This window comes from Coenobita brevimanus, chromosome 5 (genome assembly GCF_032717465.1).
Source record: "Coenobita brevimanus isolate Jiangsu-jjx chromosome 5, ASM3271746v2, whole genome shotgun sequence".
Taxonomy (NCBI): Eukaryota; Metazoa; Arthropoda; class Malacostraca; order Decapoda; family Coenobitidae; genus Coenobita; species Coenobita brevimanus.
In genome coordinates, this window is record NC_136958.1 from 35,043,316 (window position 1) to 35,062,611 (window position 19,296).

Below are 19,296 nucleotides of genomic sequence, written 5' to 3' on the forward strand. Positions count from 1 at the left end.
CATAAAAGTCTTTGGTGTGGTACTGTATCAAAAGCTTTCTTGAAATCTAAATAGATACTGTCCACCCATCCTTCCCTTTCCTGTATTGTGTATGTTACTCTGTCATAGTAGCTCAACAGATTAGTAACACATGATTTTCCTTTTCTGAAACCAAACTGTCTTTCTGTTATTATACTGTGTTCTTCTAGATGATTTACCCAAGCTTTTCTTATAAGCTTTTCTAATACTTTGCTTACAACACTGGTCAGTGATACTGGTCGGTAGTTGAGTGGATTTTGTCTATTTCCTTTCTTGAATAAGGGGACAATATTTGCTTTTTTCCAAATATCAAGTAGTTTACCTTGACTCAAGGATTTCTTGAAAATTAAAAATAATGGTTTACTAAACTCCTTTGCACATTCTCGTAGTACCCAACATGAAATTTCATCAGGACCACTTGCTTTTCCTCTGTCTAATCTACTTAACTCCTCCTGTATTACTTTTTCTGCTATTTGTATATCTGGTAGTATGTGTGGACATGCATGTTCCACATAGTCCCTCTCAAAATTTTTTTCTTCTGTAAAAACTAATTGGAAATTCTTATTTAGTGCTTCACAAACATCTTTCTCTTGTGTATAAGTGATTCCCTCGTCCGTGATGGATTGTATTATATCTTTTACTTTGGTTTTGCTTCTGATATAGCTTTAAAACAGCTTTGGTTGATCACTACTTTTATTTATTATATCCTCCTCAAACTGTTTTTGGGCTTCCCTCCTTATTCTTGTATAATCGTTTCTTGCCTGTTTGTAATTATTATACGCCCTTTCACTATTATGTCTTCTGTATCTATTCCACAACAAATCTCTTCTTTCTTTTGATTTTTTACATTCTGTATTGAACCATTTCTGTATTTTCTTATCTGCTTCTTTGTGCTGTGGGATGTACATTCCCAAATTCATGGAATGAAGCCAATATCCACCCAGTTTCGAAGAAAGGAGATTCGTCTGACCCCTCCAATTACAGACCAATAGCTTTCACATCTTCTCTTGGTAAGGTATTTGAAACTTTAATTAATAAGCATATTGTTAAACATCTTGAATCCAACAACTTAATTGGTGATAGACAATACGGTTTTCGCCACGAAAGATCCACCATTGACATACTCAATCTCTTAACTCATACCATCCATCAATCAATTGATCTTTTTGGAGAAACTCATGCAGTAGCTCTTGATATCTCTAAAGCTTTCGACAGAGTATGGCACCGTTCCCTGCTGTCCAAACTCCCTTGCTATGGACTAACGTCTTTTGTTCCTTTGATTTCTTCTTATCTTAGTGACAGGAAAATAAGTGTAAAAGCAGATGATGTATATTCGAATTTCCACTCAATTAACGCCGGCGTGCCGCAGGGATCAGTTCTGGCGCCAACCGTATTTCTGGTTCATATTAATGATCTCTTATCTGTCCCTCACAATCCCATTCACTCATATGCAGATGACTCAACACTACATAGTTCATTCACACTCAGACATCCATTTACAAAGTCTAATATCTCTACCTCTCAACTCAGTACAGCCATCTCCATAAATCAAGATCTATCTACAATCAGTGAATGGGGACAAAACAACCTTGTCTCTTTTAATGCTAGTAAAACTACATATATACAGTTTACTAATAGACAGATATTGCCAGATTCGTACATTACCTTCAATGCTACTAATATTCCCATCTCCAAAAGTATTGAAATTCTTGGTGTCTCACTTAACAGTGCCCTCAGCTGGACCTCTCATGTCAGATCACTTGCTAAAACCGCCTCAAAGAAACTTGGATTATTGTACAGAGTCTGTAACTTCTTCGACGATGAGCAGTTAGCTATAATTTATAAGAGTCATGTGCGCTCTCAGCTTGAATATTGCTCACCCTTGTGGAATGGTTGTGGAGAGGTTGCATTAAGACAACTAGACAAAATTCAGAATAAAGCCGTTAGAATCATTAACAACCCTGCCATTACATATAAACTACCTCCCCTGCAAGTAAGAAGGAATGTTGCCTCCCTTGCATTATTTTACAGATATTTTTTTGGCAAATGCTCAGACAGAGTTGCGTCCATGGTGCCACCTCTCCATGCCTTCCCTCGTGCTACACGGGCATCGGGTAGCGCTCATGACTGGAATGTCACTCAACCATATTGCAGAACTTCTGCCTATCAGAATTCTTTCATTCCCCGAACTGCATCTCTCTGGAACTCGCTTCCCCAGAGTTGTATACCTCCAAATTTCAACCCACAACTGTTCAAGTCTAACTGTTACAGATATTTTATGAACAGAGGACACCAGTAATCTGGTGTATTGATTATTTTTTTTTACCCATTTGTTTTTCCTTCCTCCGTTCTGTTATTTATAAAAAAAAAAAAAAAATCTGGACTCCTATTTCATAAAATTCACAGAATTTTTTATATACAGCATTTAAATCTTGTCCTCTAAGCTCATTTTCTCAATCAACTTCTAAGAAATACTTCTTTAGGTCTTCATAATTTCCCTTTTTTAGTTTAGGCTCTTTTTGTAACTGTCATTGCTGTTTACTATGTCATATGCTATCCTGAAGTTATAATTTAGTACTGCATGATCGCTTTTGCCGAGTGGAGGGTGATATATTAAACTGTCAATATCATTTTCTTGCCTAGTAAATATTAGATCTAGCACTGAAGGTACATCAAGTCCTCTTTTTCTGGTGGTTTCCCTCACATTTTGCGTTAGGAAGAACTCTTGTACGAGATCCAGGAGCTTTTGGTCCCAACAGCTTTCTTGGCTAATTATATCTAGAGTATTCCAATTTATATTTGTATTGAAATCCCCAGTTAGTATAATTCTTTCTGATTTCTCTTCCATTTTATGTAGTAATGATCTTAAACTCTGAATTGTACACTCTGCCAGGTCCTCATATTCATCTCTTTCCCATGTGTTTGATCTGGGTGGCATGTACAAATTGGCTACAATTACTTTACCTTCAGATGTGTTGATCTCTACTGCAATCAGTTCTACTTGTGATGGTATATCTAGGTTTATTTCATTGACTTTTAGATTTTTCTTAGTTAATATTATAATTCCTCCTCCTTTTTTTAAATTTCTGTCTCTTCTCCATATATTGTATTCCTCTAAGTTTAGTATGTCATTGGATATCCTTGGTGTTAATTTTGTTTCAGTTAGGCATATTATTTGTGGTTCATTTTCTCTGACATAATCATTCATCTCTAGTAATTTAGATACCATTCCATCCACATTTGAGTACATCAACTTTATCATCTTGTTTATATACTTGTCATGACATGGTTCTACTACGTTCCTCCTTTTTATTCCATCCTGTTTGTGTACCACTTTCGTACCTGCAATCCTATTACTTTGTAAAATAAATTTCTTCTTCTCCTCTTCTGATCTTCCCTCATTTTTTGTTTTTGCTTCCTCCCTTTTCTCTTTCAGTAATTCCAGTTCCTCTTGTGTTAGGCATCTTTTTATCCATACATTTTTGAACTCCTCTTTTTCCATAAGATTCTTTGCATTTTTTGGTATCTCTTCCACAGTGTTTACACTCTGGAAAGTCACCTTTAGAGGTCTTGTCTTGCATTTCTCATATTTCCCTAATCTTTTGTGTTCCTCTATGTCTTTACTACAGATTTCCTCTGATACTTCCTTCAGTGTGTGTGTGTGTGTGTGTGTGTGTGTGTGTGTGTGTGTGTGTGTGTGTGTGTGTGTGTGTGTGTGTGTGTGTGTGTGTGTGTGTGTGTGTGTGTGTGTGTGTGTGTGTGTGTGTGTGTGTGTGTGTGTGTGTGTGTTCTTACCTAATTGTTCTTACCTAATTGTATCTTTACAGGAATGAGTCAAGCTCGTTCTGTCCCGTGTCTTAAACCATATTTTTCGTACATATCCTTAAATTTGTGAATTGTTTTGGCACACACTATTTCATTCGGTAGTGCATTCCATTGATCAATTGCTCTGTTCGGAAAACTGAATTTCCTTACGTCTTTATCACCTCTCTTCTTATGTAGTTTTTTGCAGTGTCCTCTTCCTGATGCTTCTCCATATGTTAAGTAATCATTTAAGTCTATTTTCTCCTTCCCTGATATACACTTATATAGCATTATCATGTCACCTCTTTTCCTTCTCTCCTGTAGTGTTGGTAGATTCAGTTTATTTAGTCTTTCTTCGTAGCTTAGGTCCCTTAAGCTTGGTATCCATCTTGTAGCGGTCCTTTGAACTTTTTCAATCTTGTCTATGTGCTTTTTGAGATGAGGACTCCAGACTACTGATGCATATTCCAGGGTTGGTCTAATGAATGATGTTATTATCCTTCTTAGCATGTCTTCATTTATGTATGTGAATGCTATTCTCATATTTGCAAGCAGTGTATACATGTTCCGTACCTTTTCACTGATGTGGTCAGCCGGAGATAGTCTGTTATTGATAATCACACTTAGGTCTTTCTCTCTTTCTGATGTGTATAGGGTTTTATTTCCTAACTTATAATCCCAATCAGGTTTTTTTCCACTTTTACCAAACTTAATTACATGACACTTGCCCACATTAAATTCCATTTGCCATGTACTACTCCATTCATGAAGTTTATTTAATTCTTCTTGTAGCTCTTTACAAGAGTCTGTGTTAGTAATTCTCCTTTGTATTTTTGCATCATCTGCAAACATATTCATATAGCTCTCATTTCCAGTGTTACTGTTTATATCATTTATATACACTAAAAACATGATTGGTGCCAGCACTGAACCCTGTGGTACTCCACTAGTCACTTCTTTCCATGATGAATAGTTTCCTCTTAGTACTGTTCTCATTTCTCTTTTTATGAGAAAGTCTTGCATCTAACAAAACAGTTTGCCTCGAATTCCTCCTTGATGGTACAGTTTCCATAAAAGTCTTTGGTGTGGTACTGTGTCAAAAGCTTTCTTGAAATCTAAATAGATACTGTCCGACCATCCTTCCCTTTCCTGTATTGTGTTTGTTACTCTGTCATAGTAGCTCAACAGATTAGTAACACATGATTTTCCTTTTCTGAAACCAAATTGTCTTTCTGTTATCATACTGTGTTCTTCTAGATGATTTATCCAAGCTTTTCTTATAAGCTTTTCTAATACCTTGCTTACAACACTGGTCAGTGATACTGGTCGGTAGTTGAGTGGATTTTGTCTATTTCTTTTCTTGAATAAGAGGACAATATTTGCTTTTTTCCAAATATCAGGTAGTTTACCTTGACTCAAGGATTTCTTGAATATTAAAAATAATGGTTTACTTAACTCCTTTGCACATTCTCGTAGTACCCAACATGAAATTTCATCAGGACCGCTTGCTTTTCCTCTGTCTAATCTACTTAACTCCTCCTGTATTACTTTTTCTGCTATTTGTATATCTGGTAGTATGTGTGAACATGCATGTTCCATGCATGTGTGTGTGTGTGTGTGTGTGTGTGTGTGTGTGTGTGTGTGTGTGTGAAGAGAATAACTGAAATTGTTTATTATCCAATTTTAAGCAAGCTTTGTGAAAGTGGTAGACATACTATGTTCGATAACAAATAAAAGCTCAGCACTATTGGACCAGGTGAAAGTATGACCTGCTAAAATTAAACTTTAAGGTTTTATCCCATTTTGACCAAACTTGGTGGAAGGACTGATCGTAGTGCAAGAACTGAGGGATTCTTTTTTTTTTTTTCTTTTTACAATTAGTTTAAGATCAGAGTCGCAGGGAAAGGCCAGAGTTCGACCGATGTGTCTTGTGTGAACAAAATAAGTAGACGAGTTTTGATCTGCCTTGGTGGAAGGATTAAGGATCAGCCAAGAATACATGGTCAAAGATCAAGGTCACGTGACACAGCAAACTTGAACATTTGTATCATGTTCATACCAAACTCCGTGGAAGTGTTCAGAGTACGGCATGAACCAACAGATTAATTTTTTAAACAATGAGTCAAAGGTCAGGGTCACAGGGAAAGGTCAACGTCAAGGTCACAGGAAAAGGCCAACTTCAGCAGTTTTATTATTATGTGGACTAAACTTGGTGGGAATAATTAAGGGTCAGACAATAATGAAGTAAGTCGATTTGGGGAGCCATTGTTCGATGATGAAGGTCATTGGGCAAAGGTAAATGTGCGATCCTTAGATTAAATGCTGGGTGACAGTGATGCAGTGTCTGGGTGCTTCGATCCGCTTACATCTTTATTACTTGTGCCCTGATGAGGTCGAATCTTTAGGCTTCAATTGGCAGACCGAGACACTTCCCACTTTATCAGCCTGTCACCTGCCACATGAATATAGCAGGTTGTTCTGATATCCCCTACATAATGATTTTTTTCCCCATTCGGTGAACTGTGTATAATCTAGACTGGTGTTTAATCGGGGTCCAGAGTTCAACTAAAGTTTCATCTCTTCAATTTTTCTGCTCATTTGCTGGTTAGTACTGTATTCCTAAAGTGAGAGAGGCATGGTTATGTTTCTCTGCACATAAATACAGAAGTTCCTCTCATAGTTTACATGTTTATCACTCTCTTCGTGGACCGATATTTCCGAGCTGACAGAGGATCTGTCTCGTAAATTTAATTCCTTCTAGTTCTCATTTTCTTCTAATGATTAATATTGTATTCCAGTGCTGAGAGAGGGTTGGTACGACTCATTACCACAGATGATTGTCTTGTTATACAATCGTCAAGAAGGAAAAATGATGGACACAGGATAATATGAGTTAACTTTTGTCCCTGACAGTAGAGCTAGCTCAAAAGCTCTGGGCACTGAGGCTTCATCTGTCAACCTTCGTAGATATGTAGAGTATGCCGAACTGTCACGTACAATATTATTCATTTCTACTGTCTTCTAATGTTATTCTGCTTAGGATCGACTTCTTGAAGTGGAAAAGCTAAGTATATCCCTCATCGATATATTTGCTGAATATGCTTTCATGCATTGAACAAAATTGCCTGATTGCACCATGGATTAGTTTCGACGTCTTTAGCCGGCGAGGTTAACCAATATTTCATTCATTTCACCCCCGAATCGTTTCCTTTCAATTTTCTTGTCATGTTTCTGTAAGAAAAAACTAATATTTTCATCTCTGTGACGATTAATCCAAGCATGTCACAAACATGGAAGCTCAATTCGCTCTGGCCCTCATGCAACTCTTTCCTGAAAAATTATTTCATTTCTTTTTCCGCAGATTCTTTTCCCTTTTATCCATTGTCTCCAACACCTTATGTGCCAGTTGTTACACGCGGAAGGCAAATATATCCTGTCCTTCATACGCAAACTATCACGATCCATTGATTTATAGCATTTTTCTCTATACCTTGCCATTCCTTTTAATGCAATGACGTCCTTGTTAATAGAGTTACTGGTTAGATACGTCCTTTACTGTTAAATAATTTTCCAAAGAAATAAAACTGTATAATAACAACACAAGAAAACTTAAGGGAAAAATTACACGACAGTACTGGAGGAATTTCTTCAATTATAAAGTATTAACTGAAATTTAGTCACAATCGGATTTCCTTCAAGATACAGTTTAATTAAGCACATTACTACGATTATTATTATTATTATTATTATTATTATTATTATTTACTGCAGCCTTTTGCCCAATTAACAAACTCAAAAGAGGCTGTTTCTGACTAGAGAGGTTCACACACACACAGACACATACACACACATACACACATTGGATCCCAGAGTTGATGGGGGAGGCACTGTGCTGGGAGTGTGCGGAGCGTACTGCCTTCCGCCTATCGGCTCAAAGTCGCAGAGATCTTACGTCCATTCCCGGGGTTCCCTACTTTATCAAGATTTGAAAATTCCCAGTTCTGTCCAGTACTGGAGACCCTGGGCTCCAATTGGTTAAAGAAGCTGACAGATTTGCCAGTCACTAACCCATTGGATCCCAGACTTGCTGAGCGAGGCACTGTGCTGAGAGGGTGCTGAGCGTACCGTCCTCCGCCTATCGGATCACAGTCGTGAAGCTTATAAGTCCCTACCCGGGGTTTCCCTACATTATCAAGATTTGAAAATTCCCAGTTCTGTCCAGTACTGGAGACACAGGGCTGCAGTGGCTTAAAGAAACTGAAAAAATTTGCCAGTCACTAACCCAATGGATCCCAGAGTTGCTGGGCGAGGCACTGTGCTGGGAGGGTGCTGAGTGTACCGCCCTCCACCTATCGGCTCATAGTCGTGCGGCTCATAGGTCCATACCCGGGGGTTTCCTACTTTATCAAGATTTGAAAATTCCCAGTTCTGTCCACTATATATATATATATATATATATATATATATATATATATATATATATATATATTATCTTTTTTATTTATATATATACAGTATTTACATATATAGGTGCTGGCCCATTTATTAGAGTGCATTGCTGCCAGTGCACGCCTGTTTTAATGTGTACAGATAGATAGATAGACAGGTAGATAGCCAGAGAGATAGATAGATTGATAGCTAGGTAGATAGATGGATAGATGGACAGATAAATAACTAGACAGATAGTTTTATATATATATATATATATATATATATATATATATATATATATATATATATATATATATATATATATATATATATATATATATATATATATAATCTCTTCACCCGTTCGAGTTTCCACTGCAGGACCCGCCTATTTCGACCAAAGTGGGGATGATACAGCCAATGTATCTCTACCAAGTGGCTTAGGCTGTCTGGTACAGATTGTATGTAGGGTGATAAGTGCTTGTAAATGTAATTGTAGTGTTGGAGAGGCTTTAGATGTGTGTAGTCTGTGAACCAAGTGTAATCGGCCCGTGCAAGCCGACTGGGTGCAAGCATACTTTATAGCATGCGACACTGGTTCAACCACAGCACCCCTTATGTCCACCAAGCAGTACCTGGCCAGAAGAACGCTCCCAACGTTTATTACCCTGGCGGGGTGAGAACCCTCGTTCTTCAGTGTACGAAAACACACACTTTACCACTGTACCACAGAGGCTCCATATATATATATATATATATATATATATATTATATATATATATATATATATATATATGATGACAAAAGGAGTGGACTGCCAGCAACGCACTCCAGTAAAAGATCCACCACCTTTTTCCAGCATATTGTTCTCTCCATTCGACTCACCTTGTGCTCTTTACTTTTCAACGACAAATATATAGTCCTTTCAGCACTTCCAATTTCTTCTTGTACATTCATGTATATTCAAACCTTTCCTGTACCATCTGACTTCTACAGGAGAAAATCTAACCCTTCTATATGTCCCTCACCCTTCCCATTCCCTCACACCCATCCATCATTCCCGGTCACTTCCAGCGTTCTCACATTTTTCCAGTACCTTCACCTTCCTGAGCATATTCCTCCGGTCATTCCACCTAACCTACTGCTCCCTTAAGTTTTATTAACCTCCTTTGCTACTCCACAGAGAAGAAAAAATAATATGGTAACCCTTTCAAAAAAGGAAAGGCAAGAAAGTAATCAGTGGTCTAAATAATAATAATAATAATAATAATAAAAATAATAATAATAATAATAATAATAATAATAATAATAATAATACATCACAAAGGCATATACTATAAATGGTTTGTAAAAAAATAATAATTTATTTAACGCAGTACAAATAAACGAAATAATATATATATATATATATATATATATATATATATATATATATATATATATATATATATATATATATATATATATATATATACCGTTTTAGTAGACGCGAACACGTTATTTCTAAGGCTTAAAAAAAAAAAGTGTTTAATCACTGAGTTTCTCACGAGGAAAAAGCATCTAAATAAGATTTTTTTTTTTAATCACCTGCCTCCCGATATACTGTACACTAAAAATGGTACCTGTCGTTGCCCGAGTAAAACCTTATGATCGTGCATACCATCACTGTCTTAGACCCTTGATGTTATTCCCCCGGTAGGAGAAGATCCTCCGGTTTATGCATTGAAGTTATGTTTCTTCTTGGTCCCATTTTCCCATTTATATAATCCCCATGGACCTATTCCTACACGGACCTATTTTTCCCACTACCCACCCACCCACCAACTCTTCCCACCCACCCTGCTCACTCACCCACCCACCAACCCTACCCATCCACCGACCCCCTTCCCACTCTCCCTGTACACCCACTTATCCACACTGACCCATCCATCCTGCCCACTTATTCACGCACCCACGAAGCCCCACCACACTCACCCACCTACCAACTCCGCCAACCCACCCCTGAAGTCATCGACGGATTTCCATCAAAACTTTGTCAGTGATGCAGTATGAGGAGATGATGAACTGATAGGTCAGCTAGGTCAACAGGTCAAAGGTCAAGGTCATATTGAATAGATTTAGATTATCCTTGTGGCCCCAATATCTCCTGAACTCCTCGAAGGATTTAGACCAAACGTTTGCCTGTGATACAGTATGAAGAAGGGTCAATAAACTGATTAGATCAGCAGGGTCATGAAGGCTGTATGGCGAGTCTGTTTGCAAGGCTTGGCGGAGGCATACCAGCTGACGCTTTGCACTGACAGCTCGGGACTGAAGTTCTTGGTGTTTCATTCAATTTATTTCACTTTTACTGACAACTAAATAATATTCCACTTGTTGAACATTTATTTTGCCGACTTTTACTGGAGTGACTGCTTACTTAACTGTGTATTCCATTAATTGTCTCATATGTGAACTATTTACTTATTTTTACTTAGCTAAATGTTTATATCGCGGTTTGCTTATTTCGCTATGTAGCTGACTGTTAATTCTCCCTTACTTCACACTGCATGAATGATGACTACATCACTGTGTGTGTTTCTGATGATGTAGCTGAGTGTTAATTTAGCTTATTTTATTTCGGTGATTTATTTTGTCTTTGTTCCTTTGCTTAACTGCCTGTTTTACTCTCTCTCTCTCTCTCTCTCTCTCTCTCTCTCTCTCTCTCTCTCTCTCTCTCTCTCTGTCTTCGCTTCATATAATCTACAGTATGTGTAACAGGTACTTTGGAATAGAAACATTTTCTTCGGCTTATGAATATTAAATCAACAAGATCTCTAATTATTAAGCAGATTGTTTAGTTATTCTTACTTTATTTTTCTCACCGTCACTTTGTTCTTCATTCTATAGTCATTTTGTGTGGGAGGCTTCCTCACTAATAGGTAGACTGCGAAGGGTCGTCTTAGAGTAATACTGGTATATATAAGCTTGACTTCAGTAGAGAATGAATTAGTAGAGATTTTTAAACATTCTCCCTCTACATTATTTTATTGTGATCACCTACGGCCATAAACTTGATCATCTGGTTACTGAGGCCAACAGTCTTCGTATGTGTCACACATCTTACAAGTCACCATCCAGGCGCTAACACCCACGGCCCATTTTGAACACATGCTATGGCTGTCTTATACAGGACTGGTGTGATAAATATCAGATCATTATATTGTCCCCTGCCCAGTCTGGGACAGAACTCGTATCCTTTCAGACAAATAATTCACCTACGAATCCCTGTTCCATACCACGCCCCTTTTCCCTCCCAATAGCTCACTCACTTTATCTCCTCACCCTTACAACCGCACACTGCCACTCCTTCCCATCCCTGCTACCCCTTCTCCTCTTCTAGATATAGCTCTATCCCCCTTCCCCAATCCTTCCCCGTCATCTAGCAACTCACTACCTATCCCATACTCACCACATATTCCATCTCCCCAGCTCCTAGCTTCTCCCCCTCCCTCTGGATCCTCTTTATATCCTTATCCCACTCCTCTCACTTCGACTTCCCTTTTTGTCCCTCCCTCGCCCTCCCTCCTTCACCTCCTCTCTCATTCTCCCGCTCGCTTTCCACTCATCCACCACTTACTTCACCATGTAGTCACGTCCGTCTCTTTCCACTCCCTTTCAACCTCAACTCCGTCCCTGCCTCACTCCCATTCACCTTATCCCAGACTCACTTTTCGTACTGCCCTCCGGCCCTTCACTCCCTAACACTCACTCCCCATGTTTCCTTTCCCATCTACACGATTCCCCACGTTTACCCTATCACCCCCCCCCCCGCCCCCGCCCGACAACAACTTGCCCCACATTCCACAACGTTTCCCCGGTATTTCCCATACGTCTTATCTCTCTCATTTTCTCCCCTAACACACATACTCTGGCCATATTCTCCCCACTCCCCCAATCTCACACTTCCTTTCCCCCCTTCCATTTCCCCCTCCTCTTGTCTTCCCTCAAACAGCAAAAAACTTCCCAAATGACAAGGCTTCCCCATTCATTGACCCAGCCCACCAGCCTAACACATTTCTCTGCCTACCCACTTTACATGCAAATCCCACCTCTCTCTCTCTCTCTCTGTCTCTCTGTCTGTCTGTCTCTCTCTCTCTCTCTCTCTCTTCCTTATTACATCAGCGACTCAAGAGAGGCAAGATTGGGTAGTATGTTTTGATCGATGAGTGTGTGTGTGTGTGTGGGGGGGGGGTGAACGGAGTACCAGAAACAGTTTTAATCCGACATTAGCTCATGTTACTGGACGGGTAGAGGGACAGTCAAGGGGATGACGTACTATTTTTTAGAACAATAGGTCAAATGTCAAAATTACAGAGCTGGGCAAAATTTTTACTTAGTGAGATCAACCTGAATATATAATTTATATCTGATTACACCAAAGTGGGTGGAAAGGTGGAAGGCAACGTAAGAATAGTGTGGTTCGGTTTTGATAACAATCAGTTAAAGGTCAAGGTCACAGAGCAGGGTTGAAATTCGAACTGTGTGCCTGTGTGAGCAGAATAACTTTTAACAGTTTTGATCCGATATCGATCAAATTTGGTGGAAGGGTTGAAGATCTGCCGGTGACCCATGGTTTTTAATCAAGTAGGATAACGGTCCAGATCATATGGTGGGTTCAACCTGAACCGTTTTCATTCGTTTTACACCAAACTTTGAAGAATGACTATGGGTAAGGCAAGAATAAAGGGATTCCCCCCTGAGAGCAATCAGCCAAAGGGCAATGTCAGAGGGAAAGTCCTCAAACACTATTTTAAATCTGACCTACACCAAACTTTGTGGAAGCGTTTTCAGACAAGAATGAAGTAATTCACTAACAAGTCCACGGACAAGGTCACCAGGCAAAGTCAATGTTCGGCCCTAAAACTAATGGTGGATGGAATGTTGCACTCTCTCAGTGCTCCTTCTTGTTATTTTTCCATGTTGTTCTAAAGTCTTTCTTCTCAGTTTACTGACGAATAAGACTTATTTTTGTTCTTCTAGCCATTTTCTCAGTCTTTATATATCTTGTTTGCTATGGCGCCTTTATTCAGTATATCCTTGCCACCAGCAAACGATTTCATTCAGCCTTGGAGAGACTTTTCAAGCTGGAGAGGTTACCAGTATTCTTATTAATCTCTTGACTTCGAGAGATCTTTCCTTGCTTGCATAAAATCTGAATTCTGCATGAAATGTAAATGATATATTTGGGTTAAAAAAAGCTTTTTTCATGCATATATTTCTAGCATTTTTTTTTCTTGGATCTGTTATCTACGCTGAGTTCCATTTATCTTTTCTTCTTTCTTATAATCTGCCATCATCCTTGTTCAGTCTTCAGTCTTTAGTTTTGCCAGCTTTATAAGACTCCTTGTGTATTATTAATCTTTTTATTTGGCTTCTCTTAACTCATCCTTTTTCTTCTTTATCTACCATTAAACCTGTTTATTTCATTGAATTAAAATCCCTCCCAGCTTTAATTCTTCTGGCTTCCTTTCCAGCTTTTATTCTTTCCTATAATCTTTCTTCCATCAGTTCTTTCTTCCTTCTTCTTCCTGCACTACCTAGTCTCTCTTTTCATTGTCTCAAGTCCTTACTTCCTATTCATCTGTGCCACTCCTTCCCTTTCTCCTACGTCCTTCTTTTTTTCCTATGTCGGCCATTCTTTCATTCTCAATATTTTTTTCACTTTTCTTTCCCTCCGTCCTGTCGCTCCTGCTTATCATCCCAGTCCCTTTGTCAGTATTTCTGTCACTCTTTTCTTCCCACCAGTTCTCTATATCGTTCTTTACCCTTTTGTCTCTCTCCTTTTGTTTTCTCTTGAACTGATTTCACCTTTGTGTTTTCATCAAGGTCACCCATAAATCTTTTGTATTTCTCTCTTCCTGCGCCTCCTCTCTCTCTCTCTCTCTCTCTCTCTCTCTCTCTCTCTCTCTCTCTCTCTCTCTCTCTCTCTCTCTCTCACACACACACACACACACACACACACACACACACACACACACACACACACACACACACACACACACACACACACACACACACACACACACACACACACACACACACACACACACACACACACACACACACACACACATCCTCGTTCAAGCAATGCAAATACAACTTGGCGACTGAGAGAAGTTTGGAAAAGCGGATCTCTTTGGCCACGACCGAAATTCTCTTCAGTAATGCCAAAGACTCGAGCTTCATCCACTTTAAACAACCCAGATTGACAAGTTGTGTACTCCCGAGTAGAAAGGGTGGTGGAATTTGCATGGGGAGCGGCCGGGGGAAGGGGTGGTATTTCCCATTAGGAGACAAGGCCCGATGTGAAGAATAACGTCCCTAGTCCCTGCTGAAGAATGAAGTTACTATTTTCCGTTGAAGGATGAGGCCCTATTCCCCACAGAAGGATGAAGCCCTGTTCCCTAATGAAGGATGAGGCCCTACTCCCTACTGATGGATGAGGCCCTGTTCCCTAATGAAGGATGAGGCCCTATTCCCCAATGAAAGATGAGGCCCTGTTCCCTAATGAATGATGAGGCCCTATTCCTAAATGGAGCAAGATGTCCCTGTTATCTTTTAGAAAATAATGCCCATATTTCCCGGTTGGTAGATGATATTTTTACTGTGGGGTGAGGTTCCTGTTCCTTATTAGAGGTTGTTTTTGTTTGTGCTTAGCTCCAGTCTGTCTGGCCAAGCAGATCCGTTAACCACAGGCAGTGGTGGCTTTAGACGTGGGCAGATTGGGCAACTGCCAAGAGTTCCCTCACAAAGGGTTCCCCAGATTTGGCTGATATCATAATAATAAGGAAAGATATTTTATTACGATTTTAGGTTTGATTCTTACTATCACAGATAGGTAAACTATTTTAGAACCTGGAATGTTCTGTAGAAAAGCTATTGGTATTATAATGTCAGGATATGAAAATCACAGATTATGCTGCAGGGCCCCATGTGACTCTCCTGCCCTGAGGCCCCTATCCTAGAGGTGCAATACAGTACATTTACCATGTAAGAAACCGACGCTTTCTTGTGGTAGACAGCTCCTCGCCAGCGTCGGACTAGGGTCCTTCCCCATGGCTACAAACAAGGACATATGAGATTTGGTTCTTACGTGGATACCGCAGCTTCTTTCCATCCAGGATGCACAGCGCCACCATGTGTAGGTTCCATGTAAGCGCCTCCTTACGAGAGGTGGAAGCGCTAACCCATAGCAGAGAATGAGGCTCTATCCCCTATTCTTTATTGAAGGATGAAGTTTCTACTGCTAATCCGAGGCTGAACTTTACTATCTACTGGAGGATGACGTCCTTGGTATTGGAGGATGAGACTATCACATCCTAAAAGGTAAGGTCCTAGGTGTTAGACAACGAGCCCCTATTTTCTGTTGGGAAATGAGGTAATCATCTGCTGGAAGATGGGACCTTGTCCCCCACTGCTATGATGTGTCTCCACTCCCCCCCATCTCTCAAGCTTGTCAAGAGCCTAGAAAGACGATCAGATATTTCTACATTCTCAAGTCCTAAAGAAAAAAAAAATCTCATTTGTGGCGTATTTCGAGCCGCTTGTGTACGGAAGACCATTCTCACAGAAAGAAAAAGGAGTGAAACGAGAGTAAAAATGCCAGTAACCAAGAAAATAAACAGGAAAGAAATTTTATGGGGGAGCGAAATAAGATAGCATGATGAGATAAAACAAGAAATATCTGCACACACACACACACACACACACACACACACACACACACACACAACTTACCTCCATGTGCAATACAGGTGAGAGTCAGTACCTCCCCTTCTTGGTACGGCCCCACCACACCCTTCACCAAACGCCCTCCCTCGCCCACACCGCCCACCACCACACTCACGCTCTTAGGCGGCACTGCGGGTGGGGGAAAGTGAATGTGAGACACTGAGAGAGAGAGAGAGAGAGAGAGAGAGAGAGAGAGACTGTGAAGCACTGCGTGACAAATGTAATTAGGGACAGACCGTGAGAGACTGAAAGGTTGTGAAAGACTGAGAAGGTGTGTGAGAATGTAAATGAGAGGCTTTATGGGAGAACGGCTGAGAAACCGTATGATAGAAGCCGTGAGGGACTGACGGAGATACTGTGAGAGAGAGACTGTAAGATTTTGTGATGCAGAGACTGAGAGACTGTTGTAACGAGGCTGTGAGAAAATGTGAGAAGTTGAGAGACTGTAAGGGAGAGGCACTGAGAGCCTGTAAGAGAGGCTGAGTGAGATGTGCTTACATGGAGGACACAGGAAGTGCAGATAACAGGAAGTGTGTTGTCCATAACGAGGTTGTCTGTTGGGGCAAAACTCCTTATAGTAGATATCTAAACAGCGTGTATGAGAAAAGAATTGAAAAAGGATGGTTTTTCTCTGACCACCATATCCTCCAGCAAGAAAAAGAAAAAAAGATCAAACATGGGAATTGGCACTGGAAAGAGAAGAGGAAATTTTATTCTATATATCCTACAACCTTCATAAGTGAAATAGAGTACAAACATTCGCAGAAAATTCTCGTAACTTAACAATTCTTAACACCCGTTTGCATACATGTTAACTTGGAAGCAAACAACACTCAGTTAAGCCTTATATAGGCACAATATTCATCTACCTGAACATCAGGTTCATTTATAGTGCTTGCAGTAAAGACTGATGCTGGTTGTTTAATCCGGTGTTCTACAAGGCGAGTGTTAATAATGGCAGTGTATAAATTCTCCAGCTCGAAAAATCTTTATCATTGTCAGGAGACAGCGAGAAGAGCGCTTAATGAAATTACGTCACAGGATTGATGGGGTTAACCCCCCAGTGATCAGGATAACTCAAGTATTCTATTATAGCCAAAGCCAGACGATTTAGTCCACCTGAGTGAGTCATGGGACCCTAAGAGTATCTAGGAAAACAAAAGGTAGCTAAAGAACTTGTTTTTTGACCGAACCCAAGAGAATTTGTTGTGAGCTTAGTCTCTTCCTACTAATTCCATCAGTTCATTTACGTATTTTCCTCTATATTCTGGCCATTATTTGGTAGCTCTGTTCAGATTAAAAGAGTCCCGTAGTACCGAATAGGTTAACGAAGGCTGTGTCTAATTCCTCCCGTTCGAAAAATCTCTCTTAAGCTAAATGTAATCGACCAATATTAGTAGGAATATGATAAAAATGCAGCATTGTATCCGTGTCAGCAGTTACTTCTCAAAAAAGATTAACAAATAATCTTTACTAAGCTGCAAAACCCTGGGGTAAAAGTGTATAGTTCGTTTTTTGTGGACTGGTTTCTTTTCAGTTTATTGGATGGCTGGTGATCGTGGAGAGAATAATGCTCTCAGGAACGGTAAAGGGACCGGAGAAGGGGGGATGGGTACAAGCGTGAGGCAGATAACACGAGAGGGAGGAATAGGGGAGGGATGGAAGAAAGAAAGAGAAGGAAGAAGTGGTAAGGGAAAGACTGAAAGAAAAAGTAAGAATATAAGAGCTGAGAGTGAGATAACAAGGAAGGGGGCAAATATAGCAATGATAACTGTAGAATGGAGAGAGAGAGAGAGAGAGAGAGAGAGAGAGAGAGAGAGAAAGAGAGAGAGAGAGATGGACGGGAGGGTGAATAAAGGATGAAGGGCGGGGGGGAGATGTAGGCAGGTGGGATGGGTGTGGGAGAGAAGGATAGGATATGGAGAATTATTTATTAGGGAGGCGTTTTGATGCGTCAGTAAGAGGGACATATGTTGAAGAATTTATTGCTGGAAAGAAAAATAGGACAAGAGGGAGAAATATTAAAGAGGCAATCTGAGACTAAGATAAAGGAGTGGGAGGGAGGGATAGAGTAAGGGAAGATTTAAGGCGGAGAGGAGAATGCAGTAAGGATCAAACAGGGACAGACACTGGAGAGATACTGTGGGAAGGAATAGGAAGAGGAGGACAGAAGAGTGAGAGTTTACAGAAGAAAAGATATTGAAGAATCTGTTATTACAGTCAGACGCATAATCCTTTAAGGAGTGGCCATTTGTTTTTGAGTTTGTTATTTTAATGGGAGGGACACTAACCCTCTGCCAACCCATTTGTCGACAGGTCGGGAACACACATGTGTTAGTTATATGGTTATCACCCAGCGCTGTAAGTGGTTTCCTGGCCTAAAGAAAACCATTAGGCTTGTCATTCAAAGTAATGCCATCTGAAATGGAAAAAACACAGTAATAAAAAGTGACAGGAAAAACAGAAGTAGGGAGAGAGAGGAGCAGCCAGAAAAAGAACGATAAAGCTGAGGGAAGCAGTATAAGCAACACTACATCAACTGAGTGGGTGATGGTCGCCACCACCGTCCAGACTGTTGATACTTATAAGGAACGAGAAGAAAGGATAGAATTAGAGAGAGAGAGAAAAAAAAAAAAAGGGATGAAGGACGGACAGCACTAGCACCAGTGATAAGTGGGGTAGACCGGGACAGAGGAGAGAGGGAAACTGATGCAATAATGGGTGAAGGTAGCATATGAAACGACTGAGTGATCCTATGGCTGAAAGGGATGGACTTATCGGACTGGAAGGATTATATATATGTCCGTTATAAACCCTTCCATTCCGAAAGTCCTTTCCAAACTTGAATTAAATAATCTGCTAGTAAACAGAATAAACTACAAGAAAGCCACCCTGATTCAAAGGAATATACATGGATATTGTTTTTAACCACATCCTCCCTAAGTAACTTGTCGCGATTATGAACTGAGAAAAAGGTCAACACAGCGGGTGTCAACGCTCTGAAAAAATAGGTAAAATGCTGGAACAAGATTATTTCCAGTTGAGCTGACAAAATTGAGTGTCCAGAATATGCGTTTTCGCCTATTATTGCTCATTGGCGCGGGGACTTGTAAACTTCTTCATACTTCAATCAAACGATTTTATTTAGTTTTAGGAATGTCCTTGAGTAATGACGATATTAACATTTGGGATCCACAGACTCACTCAGCTGAATGAAATCGTCTGTTGCTAACTGGAATAGAATTCTAGAGCACTCCTGAATAGTCCGGC

The 19,296-nt window shown here is 39.9% G+C and overlaps 1 protein-coding gene across 1 annotated transcript in view; it reads right to left on the reverse strand.

The window, feature by feature from the left end:
* LOC145398740 (protein turtle homolog A-like) overlaps window positions 1-19,296 on the reverse strand; it is a 357,131-nt gene that overhangs the window by 201,072 nt on the left and 136,763 nt on the right. The window contains exon 4 of the mRNA XM_080271540.1: window positions 16,033-16,155. Within this exon, the coding sequence (XP_080127666.1) occupies window positions 16,033-16,155 (123 nt within the window). The remainder of the gene's footprint in view (window positions 1-16,032; window positions 16,156-19,296) is intronic.